This window comes from Monopterus albus, unplaced genomic scaffold (assembly GCF_001952655.1).
Source record: "Monopterus albus unplaced genomic scaffold, M_albus_1.0 scaffold319.1, whole genome shotgun sequence".
Classification (NCBI taxonomy): domain Eukaryota; kingdom Metazoa; phylum Chordata; class Actinopteri; order Synbranchiformes; family Synbranchidae; genus Monopterus; species Monopterus albus.
In genome coordinates this window covers 501,192-513,947 of record NW_018128199.1, presented here as the reverse complement: position 1 = coordinate 513,947, position 12,756 = coordinate 501,192, and the positions used below count along the sequence as shown (strand labels likewise).

At 40.2% G+C, this 12,756-nt stretch overlaps 2 protein-coding genes across 2 annotated transcripts in view; one reads left to right on the top strand and one right to left on the bottom strand.

The window, feature by feature from the left end:
- Positions 1-4,000, top strand: part of LOC109974071 (homeobox protein Mohawk-like) — a 10,478-nt gene extending 6,478 nt beyond the window's left edge. Inside the window, 2 exon segments of the mRNA XM_020624077.1 lie at positions 3,077-3,110; positions 3,405-4,000. Coding sequence (XP_020479733.1) covers positions 3,077-3,110; positions 3,405-3,744 — 374 coding nt within the window. The 3' untranslated portion in view covers positions 3,745-4,000.
- Positions 4,001-5,745: 1,745 nt separating this feature from the next.
- LOC109974088 (ras-related protein Rab-18-B-like) lies at positions 5,746-12,661 on the bottom strand. The gene is made up of 7 exons (XM_020624100.1): positions 12,452-12,661; positions 11,990-12,045; positions 11,828-11,889; positions 8,444-8,516; positions 8,027-8,145; positions 7,684-7,750; positions 5,746-7,126 (listed from the first exon to the last, which is right to left on the bottom strand). Exons 1-7 carry the CDS (start codon positions 12,517-12,519, stop codon positions 6,954-6,956), a joined length of 618 nt encoding a protein of 205 aa, XP_020479756.1. The 5' UTR covers positions 12,520-12,661; the 3' UTR covers positions 5,746-6,953.
- Positions 12,662-12,756: the final 95 nt, after the last annotated feature.

Genomic DNA, 12,756 nt, shown 5'->3' with positions numbered 1-12,756 from the left:
TAGTCTGACCCGTCACCCAGGACCTGTTTGCCTTGGGAGACCCTACCAGGGACATATAGCCCCTGACAACATAGCTCCTAGGATCACTTGGATACTCAAACCCCTCCACCACAATAAGGCGGTGGTTCAAGGAGGGGTGAAAAGAAACAACCATAACTTATTTTAATATATATTACAGACAAGCAGAAATGTTTCCACCATGAAGGAGCTCTTCAAAATATAAAAGAGACTCTGGAGAGTGTTAACTTTCAAACATTGTATGCTGGGAAGTCTGCCACCCCTTAAAAAAAGCAACAATTTTCCTACTTATTTTTTTCTAAGTTAATCAAACTCAGATACATTGAGTTGGTTGGCTTTTCTGACCCCAAATTAGGCATATCATATTTAAAATAAGTGTTGATATCAGGCTAAAAAAATTAGCTAGGTCCACTAATTATTTTTAATTACACCCATTGCTACCTTTTAGCTGAGCGAGCATCAGCTTAAGTCTAAAAAAAAGGGAAAATCAGACAGTCTGGCTTTGTTCAGAAGTATCAGAATCCACATTTCAACACCAATTAAAACTTGAAAAAAATAATTTGCTTAATCTGTACTGTGAAACCTATGGGTAAAATTGCTGTCAAGTCATGTGTTTGGCTAGGTATTTCTTGGCCAGGAGCAATAGCTTCCTTTTATATTTTGTTTTTGTCTTTAATCTGTACAAAACCAAAGCACTGGCTTCTCTTTTGGTGTTGCTTTTAATTTGCAGTCTTTAATCTGAATGAACCCAAAGCAGTGACTTCCCTTTTAAATTTGCCTTTAAACCATAGTCTATAATCTATGTAAAGGCAGAGAAGTAAAAACAAAACTAAAACTGTGGTTTTATAGGGAGAGTCTGGATAAGCCAGGCTTTCTGTTTTTCTCTACAGTATTCCCAGTCTTTGACCTGAGCTAAGTATTTGGGGGTTCATGATGTCGCCACACACTTTGGGCGATGTTATTGTAATGTTTGTGCAAACTTTTAATGTATCCCTGTTGGTCATATTAAGTGTGTTTGCAACCCAGTACAGTTTCTCTGTGCAGGTGAAGTGGAAAATCAAACTGCCAGATCCATGACAGGCACCAACACCATTAACACGTTTATACTGTTCCCCGGGGGTGGCTAAAAGACTTACTAAACCTCATGTGATGCCACTACACCGTTACTTACAAAGACTTCCCGTTGTTAGTATTCACTGTACAGGATAACGTGGCAGGACTCACATCAAGTTCAGAATTTTCTTAAAAAAGCCCGGAGATCCATAAATGTGCCAAGAATCATGTTTTAAGACACAGAGTGCCGAAAAACATATCTGGACAAATGCCCCACTGTGTTTTCCACCTGCTGTAGTTTGTTTCAAATGAAACCAGGTGTGGGGAGAGGGGAGTCTGGTGTTCAGAAACACATATTTGAATTCATAAAATACAATGTTACATTATTTATTCAGTGTAACTGGTTTGCAGTGTGGATCCCAGTGCCATACTGGTGTAAATGACTTGGGGTCATAAAGAAATTAAAACTTGTGGGAGAACAACCAAGACTTAAATCAAGTCATGTTGGCATGATTTCATTGTATGTGGCCTACAGTACATAAGAAAAGAAAGCTAAGTCTCATAAAGTACAAATCTTCTTCTTCTTATAACTTATATATGAACTTTCTTACCTATATCACATTTGTTTAGTAAATATTAATCCAGGAGATGGTTAGCTTAGCTTAGCAGAAAAACAAGAAATGGGGAAACAGCTAGTCTAGTGTAGCTAGCACATATATGTCCCAGAATGTCACACTATTCATTATATGTAAAAAAATAAGTGTAGTTGTAAGCTCCAACATTAAATTATACTGTGTTAAATGTACACTGCACCACTGCAGCACAATGTAATATTAAAACAGCAGTGTGTAGCCTCATTACCCTTGTAAAATTTCATTGTAACCAACCCCTGCTCTAAACTTGAGACTCCCCAGAGGTAAAATTAAGTTTTTTCCTGGTTATAAATACAACAATATAAAAGGAATTCCTTGGCAATGTGTTATAGCTAAAAAGAGAAATGCTAAGGAAAGTTCAGTAGCAAAAAAGCATAAAGCAGGAGAGTGATTTACTATCAAAACGTAGCTGCTTTTGGCTCCAGCATGGCTAAAGAAATCAGAGATGGGGATGTTTCGGGCTGTTAGCTTTGAAAGACTGTGCTTCTCAGTGGGCCTCTAATTTCTCTGTCTATTGCTCTCGGAAGAAAAATGGATTTTGACTAGCTTCTATCTGCTCCAATGAAAAAGGCAATACTCCAAAACTGAAACGCTTATGCATAGACCACAAATAAAAATTGTGCAAGCAATATAATGTTACTCCAAAGTCCTCCTTATCCTGACCCTGCCTCTGAAATACCCAGCAATACTGCAGTTTCATTTCAGGTCACTGTGAGAAGGACGGACACTTCTTTCTCTCACAGATGCACTTACTTATAAGGCAATCCCTTGCCTGTTAGCATTAAGTTATTTCAGTGCTCAGGCTTTGGTCACAAAAGATGGAGATGTGTTTGGGCAGTTTTGGAACAGACATGACACACTACGGACAAACATTTACAGGTGGGTGATGAGCTTTCAAAACTTCAAAACAAAGCGTCTGTCCTTGTGACATGATGCAGATATCAGATTTTTTCCTTACAAAAGCTCAAGAGAAACAACACATTGTATTTGTTTTGGCCAGACTAACTGAGCTCAGGCAGACTGGTGCACTTCACTGAGTCAAACCTTTCTGGCACCGCAGAACACATCCTGAGAGACATACTGGAAAAGGTCATAGCTGTAACGCTCACACATGCACACGTGCATTTGGAAGCACCTATGCACAAACACTAAATCCATGCATATACAGTACACAATCACTCATGAAGCCACAAAAATATTCACACATATGCTGCAAATTAAAAATATTCATATCGCAAAGTAGTGTCATCCAAAAACTGACTGTCATGTAAATATTCTGCTTTCTCTTTCACTGCTATCAAGGAAACAGATTCATGAGATGCTGTGATGGTTCTTTTTCTTCTCTCTTGCAGATACAGTGGACTATAACTCAAACAAACATGACAGGTACTGCGAATGTAATTATTCACTGTCCATTTTGCAATATAATCAGCTGTTTGCACTTTTCAACTTTCAACAAAAACGTAACGTCACTGGGCAGCTGTTCCTGAAATTGAACCGCAACCTCTGATTGATCTGTGGCTCTTTATCAAGAGAAGATATCCAAGCAAGTGAATCATTTCACTTCTGGATTTCTAACATTGCTCTGTGGCTATATTGTTCTGGTTAAATTGGCAGGAGGTGCAATGATATTCAATAACCCACTTTATATGCTGCTGCTTTTCTTTAATATATTCACAGGAAGCAGCAGCAGCACAACTGGGGCAAACAGAGACCAGGGGACCAGGACTGGAGGGAGATCCACGCCGCTGTGGCTCTGACCAACTTGGCCCACGGGCAGAGCCACGCGGGGGACCAGAGCAGTGTTACGGTTCCCGGTGCTGCCATGTTACAGAGCTGCACCAGAGAGCCCTTCTCCGTGGGGACCACAGTCAGAGACAGGGTGTGTGTTACAGGGCCTGTGTCTGCCCTGAGACTGAGCTGCACCGCAGGGTCCACTCTCACCAGCCGCATCATCCAGAAGTCCTCTCATATCTCTGAGGTCCAGACTGTTAAAGTGGCGCTGGCAAACAGCGTGTAGGCATTAAACATAGGCGTCTGGTCTAAGCACATTGTTCCATATAGGAATACCAGATGTTTAAGTGCCTTGCGATATATGCACAGCCTTTGAGGCTATTATTTTAATGCTGATCAACTTTGACATTTTCAATCATTTTTACAGTGTAATTGGAAAACCTAACTGCTCTTTCTCCTGTTTCTCCCCCTGTTTCTAATGTTCTCCCATTGCAGTAAGATATATTAACTTCCATGAGACTGGATTATCATCCAATGCTAATGTTTGACAGCAGCTATTTGAATAAAAAAATGTGAACTCTTTAAACCAGCCGTTTGCTTTAAATCATTGCTTTGCAGTGGCTGATGCTGCATAGCTATGTCTTTACTAAACTGTATTTAGTGGTAGTTTTTATGTGTGCAATTGTGGGTCTCACATAATATCCTTTGATATTGCTTTTTAAAAAGTTGTAATGTGGACAGGAGGGTGGCATAGTTAACTATTAGGAAGACAGTTCTGCTGAGGTTAAAGTCTGGCTAAAGAACACAGATGATCAATAGATGAACAGGAGCACATTGTTGAAATAGTGTACGTGTGTTACTCAGCAAACATCAATGAAACACTATTTGACAATCTCAAAGTTAACGCATGGTGACGAACCCCCGGAATTATCCCAACTGTGCCTTTTTTTCTAAGCTTTACAAAGCTTTGTAGTATCTTTCAACTTGTGTTTTGTTTTCTGACCCTTGCTGTTTTGGCTCAGCATCACTATGCTTGTTGTTTTTGGCCACAACCCGCAGCTGTTTTTGTGGAAAAAGCTCTAAAAACCAACTGAACACTAGCAAACTGACACAAAGATAGCAACAAGCTGGTGAACATTTAGCAGGAAACCAGCCTCCCTCTGGAGTTACAGCTAAATGGAGAGTGAACATTGGATGGCACCACAATCACAACTCCAGCAGACTATAAATGAAAAGTACTTTTCCTACAACTACTCAAAATGTCTGCTGTATGAAAGGTCTACTGAAGATGGCTAAAACCAATATTTATTATCAGTTGATCACATGACAGGAGTCGCTGATAGTGATGAAGTACAAACAATAATCAATACCTGACTCTGCTTTCTCCAGTAGCTCTACACAGCTTTCACCATCCAGCACCAGGGAAAAGACAACATCAACGCAGAGTGGCACCAGAAATATCACTCCAAATGAATATTAATGTTGATCCATGTATGAACAGGCAAATGTTTGCTGCCGAGTTCACCATACCAACCTGTAAAGGTAATGCTTAAGTGTTGTCTGTACAGCTTGTTTCCACTGCCCTCAAGTGGGCAAAACATCTAGTGATGAAACAGGGTGAGGGGCTCAAAAGAAGGATATCATTTTTATGCCCCTAAGGAACAGTTTCTTTCTCTCAAACTGCAAATCATTATGATAGGTGAAACACACACCTCTTGTTTGATTTTTGATGTTGAAGTGTTACTTTCATACCAGATGGCTTCAATATGAGGTAAACTGCCAAAAACTCTAAAACACTGGAAATAAAGAGAACATGTTAAGCCTCGGGAAAATGTCTGCTACTCCCTCTGTGGAGAGATTTGTGGGGAGCGTCCTGTTCCATCTGGGGACATCCTGACACCAAACATAAGCTTGTAATCACACACTGGCCTCTGGGACTACTTTAGAAAACATGATTAACAGGACTTTTCCACTTGTATCCTGGTCTTGGTCCATTAAACATTTTGTGCAAAGAGTGTTTTCAATCTTGCGTGACAGGCTAGTCATCAACAAAGTATTATGGAAAGAGCACCTCACTCCTGTTTCCAGTGTAAACCTGCTTCTGATTAGACGGGCTTTTACACAACACGGAAACTTACAGCAGCGCTCAAACGGCAATTAAACAATTGTTAGTCTTGAGTGACGCCATCTTGAGGTTGTCATTTATTTCAGTTTGAAACACTACAAACGTTGCTTTACCACGACCCTAGCAAACTTCAGTCTATGTTAAGGCAGATATTAGTTTACCTTATTGCTGTATAGGATGATTCAAACAGACGCACAGCAACAGGAAAAAGTACAGGGATAAAAGCAGGGAAGAGGTCAACATCAATTTAAACAAGAAAACAGAATTCAAACAAACAGCAATAATCCATGAAATCCATACCAAACCAAGGAAGGAATGAAGGTTTTAGGAATGCTCTCAATCTGTAACGTGATGCATTCTGAACTACAACACCACACAGGAATTACTAAATAATTGTGAAAAAATAAGCTTACAGGACCAAGGTCAGACTAAAATGCAGATACGCACAGGCAGTGAGCTCAAGTGAGTAAAAGAACACATTTTATTGCCAGAGCTCTCAATACTATAAGCCTTCAACTTGTAGCTCTGGAAGATGAGACATGCAAAGACGAAGACAAACAGGTTATGTTGCAGGAAACCTGACACGACAAGGATGATTACTTGACTTACATACTTCCATATTAAGAGGGAAAACAACGAAAATCAGTTTATTTGAAAACATCTATATATTAGATAGGCATAGAATTTGATGGGAGTCAACATAAAGTGAATAACTGAACTAACAGTAAAAAAAATAAAGCGGTGTCAGTAACTGGGGTCCATTGTGATATGTCATCTTTGGGAGCATTCACAGTGATCTGGTGCATAACAGGTCTCTGCCACCACTATCCTCAACCCACACAATGTTGACATACTTGTGATAAAGCTGGCAAATCCATAGATGTAAAGGACCTTAAAGACTTCCTAACTGATTATAAATCATTGTTTTGAAGAAAAGAAAAAAAAAAGTGACAATCTGTGTACTGCAACCTACAAATTGACTCATGGTATAGGCACTACACTATTAACCCGATGCCTTAATGTTCAACAGGATCAGTTGCCAGTACGATAAATTCAAACCAGACATGCAGTCACATGACATAGTTGGCATGGTTAATTTAAAATACTATACTTCTCTTAAAAAGAGACTATTTGTGTATAATCCTTTCACTTGAGTTTGAAAGAGAAAGTAATGACATGAGACAGAGGGTTGTTGTAAAGGAAGTGTGCAAACAGCAAAGTCTGATGGACTGATAGAACTACTCCAACAATGAAATTCTTATAAAAGCACTCATTAACTTCTGCCTCTCCCTCTCATTCTATCATTTTCTCTCTGGTATGGGCCCGTAGTCACTTGTATCAGGTTGGTGTTTCTATTGTTCTGTCCTGTTTCAGGATATGGAACAATATCCACCACATGCCCTGCCACTGGCCTGCGGCTGGTCCCCGAAACGGAGCTTCTGACCCTGGCTTTCGCTCTCCCAGAGCCCCGGAGTCTGGAGGATCTTCTCCACAAGCTCCTCAAAGGCACACTGGACGCCATCTTTGGTCTTTGCACTGGCCTCTGTATAAAAGAATGGTGGTTACCAAGATTTTGAGATCAGTAAAAATCACTAGAAAAAGACATCTATGATATAACTTCATTTAAGAAGCAGACATCCTTAGAGCAGATTAAACCCACAACATCTTTCCTGCCCAGCCCTTCTCAAATCCCCTTAATTTAGACTTTCTAAAATGGAAACTCCACAGAAAAGTTAACCTAATTTCCCAAGGAAGGGCAGATTGGAGATGAGAATCATGAACATGTGCGGACATGGGTACAAAAAAATTAAAGCCAACTAGATTATAATCATAATGCACTCATTCTGGAGTGGCTGCATCTTTTTGTGCAGCACTGAGAGAGACTAAAAAACCCGTATTCAGTCCACACAATGCAACAAAGCCAAAGTAAATGCATTACTTACTAAATCATGTCTTGACTTTTTCAACTATGGAACTACATATCAGATTTTTAAGCAGAGCATGGTACATTTAAATGGCTGCGAGTTACATTTTATAGCTCTATTAGCTTAAATGACCATGTCTGAGCACATCTGATTTTACTTTAACATGGACACTTACCAATAAAAAGCATGGAGTGTTTTCTAGCAAATTTCAAGCCTTCATTTCGGTCCACTTCACGGTCATCCTGAAAACCAAACAGACATCCTCAGTAATTTTCCTAATGTGGAATACACATGGTAAATCTTTAAACATTATGACCTACACAAGTGCAGTAAAAGCACCTCTGGGCATTTTTGTGCTACATCATCTTTTAAGTAATGAAAAATACTGTATTTACAAAGACGAAGTTCAAATTTAAGAGATGATTAAGTCTTACAATACTGTCTGTGCTGTACCAATAATCCAACATCTGTAAAGGTGACGTGCTAATGGAAAAAATGAAATTTGTTCAGTTGCTGACCTTATCAATCTTGTTCCCAACTAGCATTTTTACGATATCATTGCGTGTTGTGTAGGTTTCCAGTTCATTCAGCCAGTTTCCGAGCTTTGTGAAAGTGTCACGCCTTGTGACGTCATATACTGAAAAATTGAGGAGAGAAGTCAGAGAAAATCAACATATTATATTAGTAGAGTAACATGCTAACACTGAACAACACACTGCTGGTATCTGCAAGCTGCTGATTTACTGTTTGGGTATTAAGCTTGTGTCAATTTCTATGTCACCAAAATTATAAGCAAATAATAAGTAAGGACTGACTGACAGTATTCCTGTGGTGAAGGATGGATCACGTGGGAGTAAACAAGATACAGAGAGAAGAGAAACTGAGATCTTGGTTTACTGAAAACTGATGTAGCTCTGCAAGTATCAGCTGTTTACCCAGAATGACTCCCTGTGCACCGCGGTAGTAGCTAGGCGTCAGGGTGCGAAACCTTTCCTGTCCAGCAGTGTCCTAAAAAAAAGGAAAGAAACAAATTTTTAAGGATAACTTGTACAGTACACTAGCCAAGTCCCAGGGTCCACTCTCACTGACTGTGGCTTTAACACATTAAGTCCTTTCAGACTTATTGGGACCAGCTGTGAGCTGGCCGTTGCCTGAGGACTGCTTTCGAGCTTTTTGGGTCCTCAGACATGTTGCTTGAGGGAATCATCCACTACTCCTACACAGCTCAGGGTCTGGGTCACACACAGTTTTGGGATCTGCCTTTCGTGGACAACACTGCAGTCTTTGTGGGCCAGACAAGACCTGTTTGTCAGGGGTGGTCCTCACCCAAACAAGGCTGGAACCTGACTACTGTCTCTTACTGCCTTATCCATTAGGATGCTTTCTAAGTGATGTTTGGCGAGTCAGCCACACTCCAATGACTGTTACATAACAGTTCACCTTTGGATACCATTCCCACTATCCACAGCGCTGTACAGCTGCCCAGGCAGAACTGCAGAGATAACAGTGATGCATTTGAGAATCTTATATCATCCTGATAACACTGATTATACAGGCACATATAATGTTATGAAAGTAATTAAATTAATGCACAACTGTCACTGGCTTCATCACATACACCTAAATATCAGGAGTCTGCTTCCAAACTTGGACTTTGTGAATGTGTTACTGATGGACACGACCCTAGACATTGTTATTCTTACAGAAACCTGGCTCAGCGCTAAGATTCCTGACAATGACTTCTACATTACTGGACAGAACTCGTTTAGAAAAGGAAAAATAAAGGAGGTTGTGTACTAATTTATGTACATGAAATTAAATGCATTTCTGCATATATTATAGCATATTAACTAATAACACAAGTCTTGTTCTTCTTCACACAGAATACAGTTTTCAAACACTCACGGTGCAGGTTGGAAGTGCTATGTAAGCCCCCAGGCTAATGATGACAACGAAAGCTAAGTGGAGTCGGGTGTTAGCAAACCTGAAACCCAGCACTGGAGGTGTGGGTTAGAGCTACTGTGACTTGTGAAGCCTTTTGAGTTTTCACAAAAAGCATCACAAGAATGAGAACTCAGATGACTTATGATCAGGAATTGTTGATTTGTATAAAGCTAAAAAGAGGTTACAAAGCCATCTCCAGGAGTTTAGATACTCTTCAGGTCAGTCAGACAAACTGTTTTACAGCTACAGAGCCCAGCTAAGACGAATTCAAAGGCTCAACGCAGAATGTTCAGTGAGGTAAAAACAGAAAGCCAGAGTAACAACTAACGGCTGAACTGAATCATCAGAGCTGGTTAAAGTCTCTGTTTGTGAGTCTATTATACACAAATCACGGTGCATGGTTGCAGGGAGCATGGACACCACAGAGGGAGCTGCTGCTCTCCTAAAAGCCAGTGCCTGATGCTGGTCCAAGAACACCCTGACATAAAGCTACTGGAAAAATGTTTTGTAAATGGATGAAACTAAGGCTGAATTGTTTGGGAAGAACATGTATGGTGTGAAAAAAACACCATCATCCCAAAGGTGTAGTATGGTGGAGGGAGCACCATGATTTGAAGCTGCGTTGCTGCCTCTGGGCCTGGACAGCTGTCATCACTGAGGAGAAAATTAATTCCCAGGGTTATCAAAGTATCATCCAAGTTAATGTCAGGGTGGCTGAAGCTGAGCAGAAGTCAGGTGACGCAGCAGGACAATGAACCTAAACACTGAGGTAAATCTGCTACAGACTGACTTTAGGAGCCCAGACCTGAACCCAACAGAGATGCTGTAGAATGAGCACAGAGAGCTGTGCACACCAGGCATCTTAAGAGCTGGGTCAGCTCTGTGATGAAGAATGATCCAAAATCCCCCTTGAACACTGTGCAGGTCTGATCCACAGCTACAGAAAGCGCCTGTTCAAAAATGTTGCTAAAGGAAGTTTGAGGCGTCATTAAATTCAGGAATGAGTTTTTCCACCAACACAGTGAAGGTTTAATGGGTGTGTTCAATAAAGGCACGACATTATAGCTGTTTGTGTGTTATTAGTTTGAACATATTCTATTTGTCTATATTGAAACTAGGTCAAATCAGCCCAGGTAATTCCAAAGGATCCACATACTTCACAGGCTTTTTCCAGACTACAGGGAAGCCTGCCTTCGATGACCTGCATACTTCCCTCTCTAACTTAAAACTTAGTTCCAACTCTTAACTCTAAAGTTCAAAAAGACAAATGTTTATATTGCACAAACCACTGACGTTCCAAATTCAATCCTATGAATTTGGATGAACAGCAGATTGACCTACAAAACTCATGTTGAACATCTTGATTAAACATTAAAAATTGGCCTCTTACACCAAATCAGAGCTTGTTTCTCCACTGAAAACAGAAAATCTTTTATACAATGCACCAAACTGTCTAGACTGGATTATGTGGATATCCTGAAGGCTCTTGGTGCTGCCTCTACCCTTAAAACCACTGGATGCTGTCTGCCACAGTTCCATTGGACTCATTATACAAGTTAGTTATTGCACTGAAGACTGTGAGTTATATGAAAAGTCAGATAGATGGTCATCGCTGCCATCTAAAAGACATCATTATACATGGGCCCTTATCTAGAAAGCCTCGCTATCTAAGCTGGTGGGATATTAAACTCTGAGTCCAGAGCATCTAACTATAATAATGTGACTGATTTAATTAGCGTGGCTGTGTGTGATGGTTGTTATGAGTAAATTGAACCTTTTTATTTTAATATTATGTATTATATAATTTTTTTTCTAGGGCTCTGTTGCAAAAGAGACCCTGACTTCAGTAAGATTTCCTGGTAAAATAATGCTGAACTTACAAACCAAAATAACCACAAAATTCTTTTTTTATATAATTATCTTATTAATTTGTGGTTATCCAATTAGACAGAGCAACACAATAATATATAGTTTTTAAATCTGGAAAAACAATGCTAACCAACATTCAGTATAAACTGGGAACCTGCCTCAGCCCATGTAACAACATAAGGTGCTGCCATACTCTAGTATTCTGAAGCCCTGGTGTTCTCCTGCACACACACACACACACACACACACACACACACACACACACATTTTCACTGAGATGAGAAATAATAAAGTGGAGTTCAGTGTTAAGGACTTGGATTATAGGTTCACTGTGCACAGTGTGTTTTTGGTGGACATTGGACCTGCCACTATGCTCCTGATGACAGGATGCTTCATTGGTTTCAGTTTCTTTGTGTGCTCTGGTTGTGCAATGTCGCCATCTTGTGGGGAACGTCTGTGCTTCAGTATGTTTTTCCTGTGAGATAAACAGTAGCACAAAGACTTACCCATATGGCGAGCTTTGCTTTGTTCCCGTCTATGGAGAGTGTTTTCACTTTGAAGTCCACACCTGATCGGTCATAAGAGAGAGAAAAGAGAAGGGGCTTTAAATGATTCATGAAAAAAAAACAGCAGTTTACATGGATCTTTGTATGTGTGTGTTTGTAAACCTATTGTTGCTGACTGCTCTGGATCAAAAGTGTCATCTGTGAACCTCAGGAGAAGACTGTTGGGGAAGATAAGGTGACATGGAAATGAGCAGAGGGCAGTACAGCAGGCTTTTGTGAGCGGACTAAAGCCTGTCAGTTACAGAAAGCTCACAGTATCACACCATCTAAACAGTTTTAGGTTGACATTACTACAAATACCATTCTACTTTCACGTTACAATACCTTGCTGTAAAGAAAAACACAAATAGAAGGTTTAACAATTGCATAAGATAACATTGGCGATACTGAATCACCTAAAGTCAACTTATTATTTTAGACAAAACTGGTAGGGCACCAACACTGCTAGCCAGCTGTAGCAACAGCAGCTGAGCAGTAGGGAATGACATGGAATAAACTTGCATAAGACGGATGCCAATATTCACAACAGGCTACCTAGGAAGCTCGATACAAACCACCACCAACCTGGACTTTCCGACTCCACTTTCGCCAATTATCAACAGTTTCAACGTCGTCAGCACGTCGTCATCCATATCCCGACAGAAGCTAATTTGCCTTCTACTTGATGACGATCTAAAACTACTGTTTAGACGTGTTGTGGGTACAGCTCGCAGCTAGCGGGTCCGATGACAGCTTGCTACTTAGGCAACTTCCGGCCAACGTGCTCCCAATGACGTCACGGTTCACGAGGTCGAAAAATGTCTATAAATTAAAGTTTATATTCATTATTTTTATAGCTGATAATACTAATAAAATGCATTTAAATGTAT